The sequence below is a fragment of the Meleagris gallopavo genome, chromosome 15 (assembly GCF_000146605.3).
Source record: "Meleagris gallopavo isolate NT-WF06-2002-E0010 breed Aviagen turkey brand Nicholas breeding stock chromosome 15, Turkey_5.1, whole genome shotgun sequence".
In the NCBI taxonomy this organism is placed as follows: domain Eukaryota; kingdom Metazoa; phylum Chordata; class Aves; order Galliformes; family Phasianidae; genus Meleagris; species Meleagris gallopavo.
In genome coordinates, this window is record NC_015025.2 from 16,022,112 (window position 1) to 16,040,422 (window position 18,311).

The following is an 18,311-nucleotide window of genomic DNA, read 5'->3' on the forward strand; positions in this document are numbered from 1 at the left end:
CTCCCTGGAAAATGTCCACCCCCGCCGCACGGTGGGGAAGCCCAGCTGCCCGGCGCTGCCCCGCGGGCTTTCTGCAGGAAATGCCCCGGATCGAGCGGGTCTGCGATCAGACTGCGCAAAGACGGGGCGGGGCGGGACGTTCTGGGGAACGAGGCAGCAGGAAAGCATAATAAGCAACAGATATGTAACGAAGGGGGCTGAGATGAGACCTGCTTCTCTGCCGAGCGCTCGCGGGGCTCTGCGTTTTGCTGCCGTTGTCAAATCCCTGCTGGTCCGAGGCCGGGCTGAGCGCTGAGGAGCTCCCAGACCTCCAGCGCCTTCAGCCGTGTGCGCCCCGAGCTGCCGTGAGGCGCACACCGAGCACGCAGTGCCACCTGAGGGATGCTGGCGTCGGGAAAGACCCCTGGCACCGTTAATCCAGCCCTCACCCCGTGCTCGTGTTGTCCTCTTTTAGGGTTATGCCAGCATTTTCCCGAGGCTTCGTTGTGTTTGTGACGTTTGCGTTTCTGATTTTGGAAGGGGGGAAGCTCTGCCGAAATGGCCAAGATTGAGAAAATGAGCATCCTGGGAGTGAGGAGTTTCGGTGTGGAGGACAAAGACAAACAAATTATCACCTTCTTTAATCCCCTGACTATTCTGGTGGGACCCAACGGCGCAGGGAAAACGGTGAGAGCTCTGCTGCCAGCCCTGGGTTCGGCCAAGTCCCACACGGTGCTTTTCTTAGGAAATTGGTGGTGCTGATTAGAAGGATTAATCATTAAGGTTGGAAGAGATGGCTGAGGTCATCTGTCCCAACGTTCGCCCCATCCCCACTGTGCCCCCAAAAACTGCTTCTGCAAAACCATCTTCTCGTGATGCTGAGAAGTGAAATGTGCTGTCTCATTTCTCCCTCCCCTCTTGTCTAACTTTTATTTGTGACTATTTGGGCTATCGCTGTGTTTTGACTGTTGCCCATCTTTTTTATTCTAAATTGTCGTTCTAATTATGTGCTTCTTTCTGTTCTCTCAGACCATCATCGAGTGCCTTAAATACATCTCCACTGGAGATTTCCCTCCTGGTACCAAAGGAAATTTGTTTGTTCATGACCCAAAGGTAAAAGCCCCAGTGATCAGATTTAGTAGATTTAGTGTGTGTGTAGTCCTCAGTAACATCCCCAGCTGCACTCAGGCTTGTGGTGAAAATAGGGATACTCAAGGATTTGGTAGACATGAGCAGACCATATTATTTCAAGAAAAACAGAACTAGGGGTTTCTAGAAGTTGGCAGGGCTTGCACTTGTTTGGAGGTTGAGAAGAGTTTCTCTTACTCACTCTCTTGTTGTTTCTGCTGAAGGTTGCCAACGAAACAGATGTGAGAGCTCAGATTCGACTGCAGTTTCGAGATGTTAATGGAGAGCTCGTAGCTGTCCAACGATCCATGGTTTGTACCCAGAAAAGCAAGAAAACAGAATTTAAAACACTTGAAGGGGTCATTACCAGAACAAAGTAAGTTTTTTACTGACTTCGGTGTGAAATTTGGTTTGAGAGCTGTATATGTTTATGTATAAAATGAGAAAACTTCACAATGTGTTCTCTGAAGTTGCTGCCTGTGCTCTTAGATGAAAGGTCTGGAGTTCTAGCACTTGATCTATTAATTGATTCACAATCTCACGTTTGAAAGCCATTGTTTTAAGAACTGCCAACATCTATTGACTTGTGTTTATTTGAGTGTCGTATTACTGATAATATAGATTGAAAGTAGCATTGCAGGGAAGACATAATCTTTACTTCCTGTAGCACCACTTTCAGGTTCAGGGCACGGTCAGCCCGTGTTTAACTCCAGTCTTCGCTATTTAAGAAATGCATTCACTTGCCTTTATCAGAATTGGTTTTGCTCCCTCTGGTGGTTCTGCAGAGCTTTTTGATGTGTAGTACTCTTGACTAGAAACGTTTACTGTAAAGTGCCTATGATTTAAGTGGTAATTACGTACTTTAAAAATTGTTACTCTTAGTAAGCTTTGTAACCAGTACAATGGAAAATGCTTGTAGTGTTGTTGTTGTTCTTAATTAAAAAAAAAAACTTAAAAGGAGTTGCTAATAACTCTGTGGCTTTTCTTTCTGTGCTAAGTAGGCATGGCGAGAAGGTCAGTCTCAGTTCCAAGTGTGCAGAAATTGATCGGGAGATGATCAGTGCCCTCGGCGTTTCCAAGTCAGTGCTTAACAATGTCATTTTCTGCCACCAAGAAGAATCCAACTGGCCATTAAGCGAAGGGAAGGCCCTGAAACAAAAGTTTGATGAGATCTTCTCAGCAACAAGGTTTTTCTCTTTACTGAGGCATAGTTCCGTCCGTCAGTAGTGATGGCTGTGCTGCCAACAGGACCTGACAGTTGTGTGGTTTATTTTATTTTTAAGGTATATTAAAGCACTGGAAACCCTCCGTCAAGTACGGCTGAAGCAAGGCATGAAAGTAAAAGAGTGTCAGACAGAACTGAAATACCTAAAACAGAATAAAGAAAAAGCCCAGGAAATCCAGGACAATCTTGCCAACACAGAAGCTCAGCTGTCTGCTTCTAAGGAGAATATAAAATCTATTGAGAGCCAGCTCGACCCCTTAAAGGTGGTTTGTATGTTACTTGCATTAAGATTTTAGTATAAAACAACACATAAGTAAAAAAGAACACAGCAAAATGTCAAAGCCAGAGGGATGTCCTGATTAAAACCATACACATTTATGTTGTTAACTAACCCTGTACTCTGAGCAGAATTAAGCAGCAAACCTCAGATGCTGCTCTGATCTGTATGCAGACATTGGAGGCATGAGAACAGTCTGTGAAATTGTTGTAGCAGCACTGGGGTGGGTTTTTTATGTCTTAATTTAAAAGATCTCTGTTTAATATTTAGCTGTTACCCATAAAACTATTGCGAATTATAACTAAAACTGAATGAAAATTGTTTGGTTTTTTTTTGTTTGTTTCAAAGTATTTCATAAAACTGGGGGTTTTACACTTCAGAGTACTGTATTGCATAGAACATCATACACCAATGAGATCTCTTACTTGCACCCTTCTTTCCTTTGCAGAGTTCTCTGGCAGCAGTTGAGAAGAATCTCGCAAAAGTAATGTCACTGGACAACGATGTGAAAGCCCTGGAGAGCAGGAGGAGGCAGATGGAAAAGGATAATCAAGATCTGCAACAGAAAATGGAAAAGGTTGCTTTTAAATTCCATGCTGCCATGCTTTTTGCAGAAAAATCAGTCTGCCTTTTGCTACCAAATGAGTTGTGCACCAGATGCTGGTTAGGAACACTTCCATTGCCCAAGTGGCTCACTTGATAATTCTTGGGTACTTCTGTTATTCTAAAACCTTTGTTGGTTTTTGAACATCATAGTGTTGTTTATAAACTCGTGTTTGAAAGCTAACTTTATTTTTGTTTGGAGAACAGGTTTTTCAAGGAACAGACGAACAGCTCAGGGACAGATACAAGAACCACCAGAGAACAGTGAAGGAAAAGGAGAAGAGGTTATCAGACTGTAAGCGAGAATTAGATAGAGCCTCTAAAGAATGCCAGAGGTTTAACAATGAGAAGTCAGAACTACTTATTGAACGAGGTACGCTGGTCTATAAACCTGTATTTATTTTTGATGTCATTAAGATCTGAAGTAGATTTGATAGAATGCAGGTATTTGGGTAGGACGAAACCCCAGAAATGTGTGTTAGTGCTGGGTCAGTGTGATGTGGGAATCTCACAGGTAACACACCTCAGCATCCTTCCTCTGGGATTTTTAATGTGCACTTGTTCTGAGTTATAGTTACAGCATGCAGTATGTTTGTTCTCAGATGGACCATCTTTTCTAGAAGTACTCAAAGTAGATGATTTCTGGTGGTCAGTTTGGTGATTTTCAGCACATTTTTGCTGTCTGAGCTTGTACATGCTATAAGTTACGAAAATGACTACTAGCCAGTTATGATTATATGCATCTATTCCAACCAAGAAGCATGTGGAAGCCGAATCTGTAATGTTCTTACTGTGGGGGCAGTCAGAGGGCTTTATTCATGATGAGTTTCCTGTTCTCATGAAGGTCGTCTACAGCTGCAAGCAGATCGTCACCAAGAGCACATCAAAGTGAGGGATTCCTTAATTCAGTCTTTGTCAGCACAGCTGGAATTAGATGGCTTTGAGCAGGCACCTTTTAATGACAGACAGATTGCTGTTTTTCATGAGCTATTGAAAGAGAGGCAGAAGAGTGATACAGAAGCTGCAAATCAGTTAATGGTAAGGATTTTGTCATTTTCGGGTTGTGTTATTTTCCATATTGTTGTGTTATTAGTCTGTTGTTAGTCCATATGTGTCTTTATGGCTCTGGGAGAAGGAGTGCTGGGGGAAAGGGGAAAACTGGAGCCTTTTTTTTGTTCTTGTGTTTTTTGTTATGAGGTGTTTGAACCTTTCCACAAAAATTAGTTTTGGAACTAAGAGGGGTCACTGAGTGATCTGAATTGCCAAAGCTAATGAGCAGGCAGCTTTGCAGGTTGGTTTTTCTTCTCAGCAGTCATCTCAAGCAAGCGAGAAAGAATTAGAATAGGCAGTTGGTGAGAAAACAAGCAACTTTGTTTTGAAGTTATCTTCAACGCGGAGTTGCTGTCACAAAACACTACCATTATGACTTTGCATTTTCTTGTGTATAAACATTCCTGTTAAAGTGCTTCAGTATCTGGCTATTTCCATGTCTTGCATTGTTACTGTGGATATTTGCAAACTAGTGTGAAGAAGCAGTTTGAGTGCTGTGTTTTTCATATGAAAAAAATAACGAATGCATTGCTGCTCACTTTCAGAGAGAGTTCACACAGAAAGAAGCAATGAAACAAAAGCAGATTGATGAAATAAGAGATAGGAAGACTGGGTTAGAGAGAACCATTGACCTGAAATCAGACATTCAAAATAAGAGGCAGGCTGAACTGAAGAATGTAAAGTATGAGCTGCGTCAGTTGGAGGGCTCTTCAGACAGAATAGTGGAGTTGGATCAGGAGATCATAAAGACGGTAAGTTAATGTGATTGAAACGTTTGTACAAGTTTGAAATGGAAATGCATGCTTAGAATATTTTGCTTCAGCTCATTGAGTTGTCAGTATTGTAATAACCATGGCTGTGGTATCATTGGATTAGTAGGTATCAGAAGATTTCCATAGTCTTAAATTACTGGCCCAGAGAAATAAGTGCTGTTAGATGTGTTTTTTCCAGATAACTTGCTTATGGAAGAGGCTAGTTGGTTATAAGCATTGCATTTTGTGAAATGTTGTAATTTACTACATTTCAGAACATTGCTGTGCATTTCTTATGAGAGCATCACAGCCTTTATCATTTTGCATGTGTCCTTTGCAAATCTCATATTGATTCTGTACAGCAAATGGTATTGCTGCTGGGCAGTTTTAAAGAATCACAGAATCACAGAATGGCCAGGGTTGGAAGGGACCTCAAGGATCATGAAGCTCCAACCCCCTGCCACATGCAGGGCCACCAACCTCCCCATTTAATACCATCCCAGGCTGCCCAGGGCCCCATCCAACCTGGCCTTGAACACCTCCAGGGATGGACGGGGCATCCACAGCCTCTCTGTGCAGCTGTTCCAGCACCTCACCACTCTCACAGTAAAGAACTTCCCCCTGACATCCAACCTAAATCTTCCCTCCCTCGACTTAAAGAACTTTCCTCTGCTTCCTTTTAGTTAGAATCTTATTGTCTGCTGTGATTGTATAGTTCTTCTGGGCTTTTATTTTTTTATTTAGGAGCATGAGCTGGAGAAAGCTGAGAGGAACAGCAATGTAGAAACTCTGGAACAGGAAGTGCAAACTCTGCAGAATGAGAAAATCAACCTGGACAAAGTTCTTCGGAGGTTGGACCAGGAGATGGAGCAGCTGAATCTACATACCACAACTATTACCCAAATGGAGATGCTGAAGAAAGACAAAGTAATTTTTCTATTGTTTCAAAGGGGAAGTGGCATGACCTTAAGGATCCTCCAGGATATGTGTGTCTTTTTCAGATATTTATCATGATGTTGTGTGTGTAAAACTTCTGTGTGACTTCATGGAAACCACTTCCTCTATGAATACTTGAGTGGCATAAACTTGAACATATGAAAACATTAACTTAAAATTCCTTATTTCTTAAGGCAGACAAAGAGGAGCAGATTAGAAAAGTAAAATTGAGACATTCTGAAGAACTGACACTACTGCTGGGGTATTTCCCAAACAAAAAACAACTTGAAGACTGGCTTCATGGCAAAAGCACTGAGATTAACGAGACAAGGAATAAACATGCCCTGCTAAAGTAGGTAGTAGTTTAATTGATTATGTCTCCAGAAGTATTTATGCAATTATGAATTTAAGTGTTGGGAAGCTTAATATAATTAACGTGTTTGTTACTTTCATTCGTGATTGTTTATAGAGATGTCCTCCAAATGGAAGAAAGCGGCCTGCAAAATGTATGTAATGTCTGGCCAGTATGGTTTGTGTTGGTTAATAAAATCAAGGCATGACATTAGAAGTGAGTCAGAGGCAGCACTAGAAGTAGATGACACAATATTCTAATACACCTTTAATTATTTATGCTGTCCTATCTGAATGAATGTGCTTTGGGGAATAAAATGGTGGCCCTCTGGCTTTCTTACGAGTTGCAGAATGGTTAATAACCACATCGATCCATGTGTGATTGCATCTTCCTGATTTCATTTGATTATATAAAAGAATTTGACATCAACACACTGTGCAGTGATAGACATTAAATTTCCACAGAGCCAAAGAGGCAGAATTTGTAGTCTAAGAACAGTCCATAATTCAGAAGTATGGAACACAAACGTAAGGATGTGTTTCTGTAACGTAAGAGTTTGTGCATTGATGTTCTAGCAAACAACTGGCTTCAGCAGAACAGCAGAAAAATTACATCAGTGCTGAACTAAGAAAAAAAGAAGAACAGTTGTCCAGCTATGAAGCAAAGCTTTTTGATGTTTGTGGAAGCCAAGATTTTGACAGTAACCTGAACAAACTGCAAGATGAGATTGAAAGAAGTTCAAAGCAGCGAGGTAAATTTGCCTGTAGCTCATTTTTGCTCATTTTAAATATAAGCCTTCACAAAATTAAGGAAATATTTGAGCTCTTGAATCTGCCAGGAGTGAAGAGAAGCACAGGGCTCGCAGTGTGGCATTAGATGGCAGTGTGGCACAGTGGGTTAGATGCATAGGGCCTTCTGCTCTCAGAGAAAGCAGTTCCAGAAGAAATGATGGAAGTACTTTCACTGGTAATTACTGAGTAATGGCTGAGGTTTAATAAAATAGAATAATTAGTGTTGGAGAGAACCTCAGGAGAGGTCATCTAGGGCACAGTGCTGAAAGCAGGGACAGCCCTGAATTCAGACCAGCTTACGTAGGGCCATTTTAGTTTCCTGTCTCAGTGATCTGAATGTTATTTTATTTCATTTGTGGTAAATATGTACCTAATTTTGACCTATTATGTACTATATATTCAACATCATCTGTTTCTTTTTAAACCAGCTGTGCTTGCTGGAGCCACTGCAGTTTATTCACAGTTCATTACACAGCTGACAGAGGAGAACCAGTCGTGTTGTCCAGTTTGCCAAAGAGTTTTTCAAACAGAGGCTGAACTGCAAGATGTGATCAGTGATCTGCAGTCAAAGCTGCGTCTCGCCCCAGACAAACTGAAGTCAACAGAGTTTGAGCTTAAAAAAAGAGAGAAAAAACGTGATGAGATGATGGGTCTTAAACCAATTAGGTAAAGTAATTAGCAAATGGTGTTGTTGCAAGCCATTTTCTTTGGAGTTCTTGTTTTTTGATTATTAGAAATTATGTTGACGTCTGGGCAGCTTTATTTTAGGGTTAGGTAATTCATTTAAGAGATAAATATTTTCCCAACAAATCTCTGCTCACCTGGACTGCAATATTAAACTACCTTATAATTTTGGTATTTCTGACCCTTTGATGCTTCTCATGAGAGTGAGACAGAAGTGGTTGTATACTTCCTTTTCGACCAGTCATTTACACTATACAGGAGCAGTTATCCTCCTTGTTTTTTGTCATTCCAATTTAAGATGGACATTTAAGACAGGCTGGTTGTTGTTTCTAAAGATTTCACACCACAACGCCTTAAATAAGTTTCTTAAAAATGCTGAAATGGAAATTGCATTCATAGAATGGGAACTGAACCATTTAATGGGAACATCATCTTTTAATAAAATCTTAATTCTGGGGAAGTCTTGAGGTTTTTTCCTTATCCTAAGATCCAGGTTTGGAGTAAAAGTGGAGGAATTTAGAGTACAAGTAGGTTCCTTGCCAGTGGATAAGAGGCTCTGAATTTGAGATACGTGCAGACCATTACTTTGAATAGATTGAAGAACTTATGCTAGTGAGTAGGCCTTTCCTTCACAAGAGGGCACTCCTGTGCAGTGGATTGTAGGCTCTCTTGTAGCACTTGCTGTACTTACATTAAAAGCCAGGAGAGATTTGCTTGGTTTTGTTTTTAAATCTCACCTGCCTTAGAGGATACTATTTGGGCTAAATTCATATAATAGATTTTGTGGTCTTGAATATCTTGAATTTACGCTGCTGGATTTTTGTTTTATTTAAGGCAAACTGTAGCGGAACTCCAAGAAAGGGACATACCAGACTTGAGGAACAGGCTGCAGACTGTGAACAGGGATTTTGCACGCCTGAAGGGTGAGATAGAAGAACAGGAAACACTTTTGCAAACAGTTCTGTCTGAAAAGGAAGGTGCTAATGCATGTTTGCAGGACATAACTCTCATGGAAAGGTACCAGGTATGTGTTTGTAATTTCTGTCGATACGTAAAGTGACACCTGTTTGCTGCCAAGTGTTTAAGTAGTTATACAAAGAATTTGAGGAGTTACTTTTCAAACACGTAAAAATAGTTTATAAGACAGCATAACAGCTGATCTTGATACTAATCATAGAATCATAGAAGCATTAGGATTGGAAAAGGCCGTTATGACCTTCTATTCCAACCATCAACCCATTGTCCAGTTGTTGACCCATCGTGTCAATCCATCTGTTGTGTTGGCAGAGATGATATAAAACAAGTTAAACAGTTCCCTTGTTGCAGAGACAGGTTGTACGTGTAACTCCTTTGAGGTAGCCTGGGTACTTCAGAAGTCTGCCCATCCTGACTAATTTCCTCTCACCAGTAGGAATGCCAGCTTCCAGCAGCTGTGGGCTAACATAACCTTGTGCTAATGATGTGATGTTGCTCCAGCAAAGGAGATACACTTGAAAGTGCTTTGAGTCATACATGCCTCAAGCTCCCAGGTTGTTTCCGTGTGCCAAAGATTAAAGAAAAGAAAGAAAAACCTGTTGTTAAACACTAATATAGTAATAGCAGCACTTTTCATCTTACTTTCAGACTGATATTAGGGACGTTGAAAGAAAAATTGCTCAGCAGGAGGCTAAGCTGCTAGGGGTCGATTTAAATAGAACTGTTCTGCAAGTAAGCCAAGAGAAACAAGAGAAAAAACACTTGTGGGATACAGGTAGGTCATACAAGTCTGATATTTTTGTATTACAAACAATATTCTGACTTGCTGTCGTTACAGTATAAATTTTAGTTTACTTATTTTATGTTTGGAAATAACCATATTCTAATAGTTCTTGTTTGCTGATTGTGGTTGGGGGAGGCATAACAACTTAATTTGGCGTTGGGTTTCTTATAGAAGGAAGACATAAAATGTCGTTAATAACGTAGTGACCATTTCACTGTGTGTGTGGTTTAATCTGCAGTTACCAGTAAAATTGAGTTAAATCAGAAAATGAAGCAAGAGCAGCAAAATCAAATTCAGGAGCTGAAGAGTACAGTGAATGAACTCAGAGCAGAGAAACTTCAGATTTCCAGCAGCTTGCAGCGTCGTCAGCAACTGGAGGAACAAACAGTGGAATTAACCACTGAAGTTCAGTCCTTATACAGAGAGATCAAGGTAGGACATAATGAGAAACCCTTGTTGGGTCTTGTTGGTCGTTGACAGAATGTGAGAATAAAAAGGGCTTTCTTAACTGCTTTTCAGGAAGCAAAAGAACAGATATTTCCTCTGGATGCAACTTTAGAAAAACTGCAGCAAGACAAGGAGGATCTAATTAATAAAAGGACTGCAAGTAATAAAGAAATACAAGAGAAGGTTTGTTTGCGTTTAACTGGTTGGGTGATAGGATTACATGCTGGTTTTGGGGCATGGGTGATAGGATGCTCGTTTTGGGGCATGGGTGGAAGCCTTGATAGCAAGTTGGCTTTTACGAAACAGCAGGCTATTGCTAATGCTTTTGTTTCCTGGAACTTTAGGGGAAGAAAAGGAGCATAACCAATTGTAATGTAATCTTTGGTGGTCCTACTGAAAGGCTTCTGGGGACCTTTGGCAATATTGAGGGCTCTTAGTGCCACAGGTCACTAATGAGTAGATCTAGGAGGAACAGCAAGAATGGCTGCGAGCTGTCCTTGGTAAGAGGCAAACCTGTCTTTCTCAGGGCAAGTTTCCTCTTGTCTAAGCACAAATGAGTGTTTACCATTTATTTTGGAAAGCAGTAATAAGGAGCATCTGGGTTTCAAAAGTCAGAGTATTTTGTTGGTAAATTAAAGGGGATTACAATAAGAAATTGTGTCTTGCAAATAGCATTAGCCAGTTATCTGTGATGTAAGTCAAACCACTTCTGTGAGCCTGCAATTCATTTCAAATGTTTTCCCTGCAGATGAATGGCATAAAAGAGAAAGTTAAAGATATAAATAAGTACATGAAAGAAATTGAAAGCTATATTCAACAAGGAAAGGAAGAATACAAGAAGGTAACCTAAAAACAATCAATAAAAATCTGCTTTTAAAAGCATTTTTGTATGTAAATAATACACCTCTTTTTTTATTTCTTTAGCAAAAGGAGTGTGAACTCGATGAAGTAAATTCTCAGTTAGCTGCCTGTGAGAAACAGAAGGAAAAGATTAGTAAAGAGATGGAAATTATTCGACAGGATATTGACACTCAAAAAGTAGGTGCACTGTTTTAGAGTGAAGTATACTTTGTGTAGTTGAAGTGATTTCAGTCTGCTGGTGCACCTGAGGTATTTAATGATCTGTTGGTCAGAGTGGCTGCTATGTGGGGCATTAGGCTTAAAGAAAAAAACAAGAAGTCTTGTGATTTATATACACACAAAAAAGTCTCCATCATTTTGTGGTTTTTCTCATTGCAGGTACCAGGGGGTAATTTGCCACTTTGGATTTTGTCACGTGCTTTAAATTCTTGTTTTATGTATTTCCAACTCTGCTTGTGCTCTGTGCAGGAACGGTGCATTCCCTGCTCCGTCTCACGTCTTACCTGTACAACTGAGTTTGGGGGCTACACGATTTTCTCACTTGTATCATTGATTAATATTCACACACGGGATCACTCTTAGGTTTATCTGATAACTATTTTAAGTATCTTTTGAGATTGAAATATGCTGATTTCCACCTGCCCTGTTTCTAGTACAAAATAAGTTCGTACTGTGATAGCTTTCAGTGTTGTCAGTTGATTTGTGCTCAAAGCATGTTGTTGAGTTGTGCAGCCCTCCTACTTTGTAACTGAGAATTTATACACTGAAACTTCATAGAACTTCTTACTTTCTGTGGAAACAGATCCAGGAGAGATGGCTGGAGGATAATCTTACTTTGAGGCAGCGGAATGAAGAGCTAAAAAGAGTTGAAGACGATATAAAACAACTTGTCAAGGAGATGGGAGAAATGAAAGTTCCACAGCTGAAAAAGTAAGCATCTTCAGAACAGAGCAGCATGTTTTGTGTAAGAATTCATTAAGTATCTGAGTGCAGTGTTCACTGTGTTTCAGTGCTTCCTGTGTTGTTAGTGTGTATCTTTCTCCCTGTTCACGTGGACGGCTTCCTCCTTCAGACTCATGCTTGCGTATGATCCCCATGACAACAAAGATGACTTAGTGAAATTATAGAGTTCTGTCTACAAATACGCACATAACCTGTTCCAATCTAAGCCATTGCTTCTAACAATTTCCACTCTTGAGTCCACGTTCAAAAAGCAGCGTGTCTCTGGATGAGGATAGTTTATTTGCAGTCTTCTCAGATAGGTCTCAGCAGGAAAGTCTGTGTTTATTTCTGTAGTTTAATAGCAGCTTACTATTCAGATGATAAACGTTTTTGAGAAGGAATTAACCCCATACAGCTCCTTATGTGCAAACTATTTATTTAGCTTACCCAACTGGTAGGGCACCCAACTGTTCATTGCATTTCTTTTTTCAGTATCCTCATGGAATTCCTGCAATTGTAGCACTTTGGACTTTGAGTGTGATAATTTCCCGTTCAGAATAGTGACTAAAATGTATTTAAGTTCGCTAAAAAGATATTTTACTTTAAGTATGTCTTAGTTCCAGCAACATTAATGCTGTAATTTTGACTTATAAACTTTATATGTACAAAAGAACGAGCTGATGTCTAAAAGGTGCTACAGATCAGAACCTCGTTCAAAATGTTGTGAGACACTACATACAAAAGACTTACTGATCAGTTGTGATTTGGCAGCGAACAAAAACATTTCGAGGAGAAAATAGAAGCTCTGAAAAGAAACCATCACGTTGCACAGGGCCGACAGCGTGGATTTGAGGAACAGATTGTTCGGTTTAAAAAGGAGCTTCGAGAGTCACAGTTCAAGGATGCAGAGGAAAAGCACAGGGAGATGATGATTGTTATGAGAACAACAGAGCTGGTGAACAAAGATTTGGACATTTATTACAAGGCCCTCGATAAGTAAGTATTGTTGTGTGAGGTTAGTTCTTGTATTTTGTGTAGTTTTCATTACCACCGATAGCCTTGATGCAAAAGCAGCTTGCAGTATCAAACTTCCTAAGAAAACTTTTCAAAACAGTAAATTGTCGCAACTCTTTGAGGTGTTTAATTATTTCCATTAATAAATTAATATATTTAATCATTGAATCATAGAATGACCTGGGTTGAAAAGGACCGTAGTGATCATCTGGTTTCAACCACCCTGCTATGTGAAGATAGCAAGCTGTACACTGATGTGTTACTTCCATTGTTTTTGCTTTTATCCTAAATAACCAATTGCTGTAGCCTTCCTTTTTTTTGCTTTCTGAAGAAAACTGATTCTTGAAAGCAAAGTGAATGAATGAAAATGTGCTACAGACTGCACAGGTTTGTTAGAATCTGGGAACTGTAATGTATACAGTGTTCAGAAGTGCATTGGTGATGTTAACTGGAGTTTAATGTAGATTTAGGTAAGTTCAGTGATCGTTGTAGTTTTATTCTCAGTAGGACTCTTTGAGTACTGCTTGTACATCTTAGGACTCGTATTTGCATTACAGCAATTCAAGTTGAGAGAGGCAGTAGGGAAATGAGCCCAATGACACATTTGTGCCTTCTGTGCTGAAATCCTGGCATGAAATAATCTTTTGCTCTGCTGCCTCTGGTGATCGGAAGATTTCTAGACAGTAAACACATTCACCTTCATTTTTAAATGAAAACTGATGGTAAAGCCAGGAACCCTCAGGCTGTTCCTCTGTCCCTATTGCTTTCTAGTTGTTTTTCCCACTTGAAGGCGTTTTTAGGAAGCTTTTGTAAGCGTGTGTCCCAGCACTGCTGATTCTGGTCATACCATACCTTAAATACCATCTGCCGCATAGATTTCTTGTTCCCCATGATCTTCTTCACAGGTAAACATTTGTGTTTGCATTAAAGAATATTGCAATACAGAGGTGAGGCTTGGTTTTGTTTTTTACCCTTTTCCAGTGTGGGTGGTTTTCTACTTATATCAGAGAAAGCAAAGATGAAAAGAAATGCAACCTGCATTGGATGGAAAGTGTAGTGAACTTTGTGATTGTTCCTGCTTCCCCTGGAAGCTTGTTTCATGCTTTTGGACTGACTGACCAAAAATAGCATCTCTAACACTGCAAACAAAGAGAAAGTAAAATATACAGCCCCCTGAGAAATAAAAAAAAAGTTTCCATGTTGAAAAGAAGTGACTGAGAAGAGTTGATAAAGGTTTCTTAAGTCTTGCATAGCGTAGAGAAGGGGCAGAGGAAATGATTGTGAAAGTTCCGACAGCAGTTTGACATACAAGGTAGAGCATCTTCTGGCCACACAGAATAAAGCCTTGCAACACAGAGTTCCAAGTTGGAGGATAAGCTAAATGCAGTCATGAAGATTGTAGTTCAGTCTCAAAGGCTGTTGAACAGTGGGGTATTGAGGAGCTCTGTTTTAATCAGCATTAATGATAAAATAAATAAATGTATTTAGCATTTGAATGTAAACCATTCCAAAATTGATTCTGTGAAGATGTAAGCTGTTCAGAGCGTTTATAATTCCTTCCTTTCAGCTTAAATGGAAATGCAATCCAAGAATTTCCCTTTTAGAATTCAGACTCTTTTTTGTGTAGTATCAAACCATCTATTGTTTCTATTTAAGGCAAAACAGGAAGGCAGACTTGTAATTTCAAGAAAAATAGATAAGCATCACTTATTGGTAATCGTCTGAAAAATCAGTGAGACGAAATGTTAACTCTAATGGCCAGAGATTGAAAGCTGTACATGTAGCTGGGAAAAAATGACATTTGTGTGTTCTCTTATGCTATCTATTGATCTTTATTGATTTAATATTTAGAGGTTTTTAATAGATGCTGGTGGAGAATGCATTCTTGGATTTAATCAAGTAAATAATAGAACATGCTTTTTCTTCCTTCAGACTTACTAATCCTCTTAGAGTCGAGACTTCAGTATTCCTCAGAACAGGTAGAAGTGATTCCTGTAAGAGGGGAAGTGGGAAAAGTACGTGTAAAAAGTCAATTTCAGAATTACTTTTGAATGCAGACCTGTTTTTTTGGAAAGAAACTGCATCAAGCAAGCAAGCTTTTTTTTTCTTTTTTTTCATTAAAAGCACTGCATTTAAAAGTCTGCATTAGAAAAGTGGCATCGTGTCCTTTTTTGAATGTTTTCCTAAGGAATCAGCTATTACTGGACGGAAGACTTGTTGATAACACTAGTCGGGGAAATAAAACATTTTAAATTATATCCTGTGCTACTCTCGCTGCTGAAGAGAAAGGTAGCTCTAGTCAAGACACCCATTTAGCTAATTAATTGTACATTTCTGCATTCAAAGTGAATGAGTTGTTAATATACTCTTAGTGAAAGTATTCAGAGAACGGAAAGGGAGCTTTTCCCTTCTCCTGTAGTCCATAGCAGTTCACAGTGGCTTGTATCAAAATTTGTGGTTTTATGTTCTTCTATAGAGCCATAATGACATTTCATAGCATGAAGATGCAAGAAATCAACAAAATAATCCGCGACCTTTGGCGAAGTACCTACAGAGGACAAGGTGTGTATCTGTGGTGTTGTCCATGTGGATCTGCTTTATACTTAGCACTGCATGCTGAAAATTGTTTCTTCGAACTGTTGAAAATCCAGGAGGTGATAGGGTTGGTTCCATTCGGAAGGCTGTGTCTGTTGGTTACCACTGTTGTGTCATTCTTATTACACATTCCGTAGTTAGCTCTGTGATAAATGGAGGTAATTTTTCCTTTTTCTGTGTCTTTCAAAGTTGAGGTTTCTTTGAGCCAGGGAAACTGCTGTCAAATTCTCACCTTTATTTCTTCAATTTAAAAACAAAAATCATTTCAAAGTATCATCTATTGGTGGGAGTTACGAGTAGATCTGTATAGCTTCTGTATGCCATAGCTCTCAATTTAATATAATTCAGCCATTTAATGATACGGCATTTTTAAAGATTTTTAACAATGGAAAAACTGTCTCCATTTTCAGATATTGAATATATAGAAATTCGTTCTGATGCAGATGAAAACGTTTCGGCATCTGATAAAAGAAGAAGTTACAATTACAGAGTGGTGATGATAAAGGGAGATACGGCGCTGGATATGCGAGGAAGGTGCAGTGCTGGGCAAAAGGTAATGTCTGTCTGTGTGAGTTAATTTGGCATGGTTACTTTTCCCTGTCCAGATGGTATTAACAGCCACAGAAAACGAAACCGAGGAATGCAGCAAAACAGTGCACAGCCTTTTATAATGCATACAGCAGTAACATCTTGAAAAGGTATTCTGTGAAGAGATGTGATGGTGTTGTTTCTCGAATGTGAAAAATGCTGTCAGGTTCTCACCTGCGTGTAGAAATGTATTTGTTTTGAAAATTCTATACTAATGTCAGCGGGAATCCAAAACTTCTTATAGAACATCACAGTAGGCAAAAAATGCATCTTCTCCTTAGGCAGTTATGCTAAAATGTTATGTAAATGAGAGTGAAACTTGTTCACGGTGTCTTAGCTGATATTCTGAGAATCTTTCTTTGATCGTGAGCAGTGATGACAGCAGTTGTGATGTTTGGAAAGTATTTTTGCTAGCCCTGTTTCCATCAAGCGTTCTGTGATTTTCACTAATTCATGGGAGCTAATAAAAACATGATGAGGTCTGATAATACCAGACTAATATGTGAGGTGTTAAATAGTACCATCTTCAGTTTTAGTAAGGAGTCGTGAGGTCAGTAGTTCAAACTGAGTGATGCAGATTTCCACCCTCCTTGCACTATTGGGATGAAGCTTCAGCAGAGAGAAGAGGTAGTGCTGATGGCAGTGCTGAAGCATCCCTAATTCCAGTATCTCCAGGACTTTGATTATTTCACTTCTCTCCTGTTTTCCAATAGTACTTTGTAGAATGGACCTTTCAATTCAAACTTCAAGTTTTAATGTAGTTTTTCAATAACTAATTAGCTCACAAATTTATAGTAACTGTCAGTACGTTGTTATGTGAACTTAAGCCACAGTGTGTCGTGGCATTAAAAATAGGATGTTACACATGGGTTCTCTATGAACACTGAGATTTTTTGGTTCCTTAGGTACTTGCTTCTCTTATCATCCGTCTCGCTCTGGCAGAAACGTTCTGCCTCAACTGTGGCATATTGGCACTGGATGAGCCTACCACCAATCTTGATCGAGAAAATATAGAATCTCTTGCACACGCCCTTGTGGAGTAAGTAATCTCTTCTTGTGAGGCTTGGACACTTTTCAGATTTTAGTAACACTCAGCAGAAGTAAATTGTATGTCTTTGTTGACATAGGCAGAGCAGTAACATTAGATTCCCTTTTCTTTACTTGGAAGAGGACAAATATTTCTTGTGTAATTTGGGGGCGGTTTGTTGCTTTTATGTGTAGGTTTTCTTAACGTGAGTGAAAATAGTACTAAAACTAGAATGTGATACATGTGCACTGAATAACTTGTCTTTGTAGGATAATAAAAAGCCGCTCACGACAACGGAACTTTCAGCTCCTGGTGATAACCCACGATGAAGATTTTGTGGAACTCCTCAGCCGTTCTGAATATGTGGAAACCTTCTACAGGATCAAGAAGAACATTGATCAGTGCTCTGAGATCATGAAGTGCAGCGTCAGCTCCCTTGGCTCATATGTTCATTAATGGTTTTTTTTTGGTAAATGTATGTTACAGATTGGCTTACAGAGCTCAGAGGAAGGCATCTGAAAATACTGTATCTTCATATCAGGTGGTATGGTGAAGGTTTTAGCTGGTGTCTGAAACTATTATGCTTTTAAACTTAGTATCTTTGTGTGCATTTCTACACCTGGTTTGAATGTCATCGTTATTTGGTGGAATGTAATGAATACGAAGTAGCTACCTTTTAGATACATTTTATGCTTTAAAAGTGAAAATAAAGTATTGGTGGTCTTTGTCTATGTCCTGGAATAGATCTGGTTGCAGATTCTTTGGAGCAGCTGTAGCTTTGTCAGTAGCTACCATAGAGCTTGCTCTCCACCACTCTCTTATGTGAAGTTCAAGATTGATTCACATCTCAAGCCACAGTTGCTCATAGCGGCCTGCCTGGGCTGCAGAAAACTGACAGCATTCACAAAGGACGTTGCTGCTGTTTCTGTGAGGTACCCTTGCTCAGAATCTTCACAAAGTATAATACCTTCCTTAAGAATAAAGGAAAGTCCCTTCTGACTAGATGAGTGAATGGATGACAGAAGCATATTTTAACCATATTCTCTTTCTTTATTGTGGGCAGAACTGCCATTTACTGTCATTTAGCTGAAGATGATGAAGTTTATAGGAATTATGTCAAAATCTAGATTAGTTGGTCATGGTTTTATCTTTTGGAGTATCTAAACAAGTTCTCTGAAAATGATAACAAGAATGCCTTGGAGAGTTAATCTGCAGGAAGGCTGAGCTTCACCTGCGCTGCTCAGAGCTCTTCTGAGTCTCTTTCCCTTGGTACAGCAGCAACTGATGGCCACAGGGAACCT

At 39.6% G+C, this 18,311-nt stretch overlaps 1 protein-coding gene across 2 annotated transcripts; it reads left to right on the plus strand.

Moving 5' to 3' along the window:
* Nucleotides 1-430: 430 nt before the first annotated feature.
* RAD50 (RAD50 double strand break repair protein) lies at nt 431-17,753 on the plus strand. Of its 2 annotated transcripts, none has more exons than XM_019620504.2 (25): nt 431-666; nt 1,009-1,092; nt 1,332-1,483; nt 2,106-2,294; nt 2,391-2,595; nt 3,058-3,186; nt 3,420-3,585; nt 4,057-4,250; nt 4,808-5,014; nt 5,759-5,941; nt 6,145-6,302; nt 6,878-7,053; nt 7,522-7,759; nt 8,612-8,801; nt 9,401-9,527; nt 9,775-9,968; nt 10,056-10,166; nt 10,732-10,824; nt 10,908-11,021; nt 11,647-11,774; nt 12,558-12,782; nt 15,277-15,362; nt 15,806-15,948; nt 16,889-17,022; nt 17,280-17,753. In XM_019620504.2, the coding sequence occupies exons 1-25, from the start codon at nt 538-540 to the stop codon at nt 17,464-17,466; spliced, it is 3,942 nt and encodes a 1,313-aa protein (XP_019476049.1). In that variant the 5' UTR covers nt 431-537; the 3' UTR covers nt 17,467-17,753. The 2 variants fall into 2 exon arrangements, with proteins under 2 accessions (XP_019476049.1, XP_003210540.1); XM_003210492.4 differs by having other exon boundaries at nt 2,109-2,294.
* The last annotated feature ends 558 nt before the right edge of the window (nt 17,754-18,311 follow it).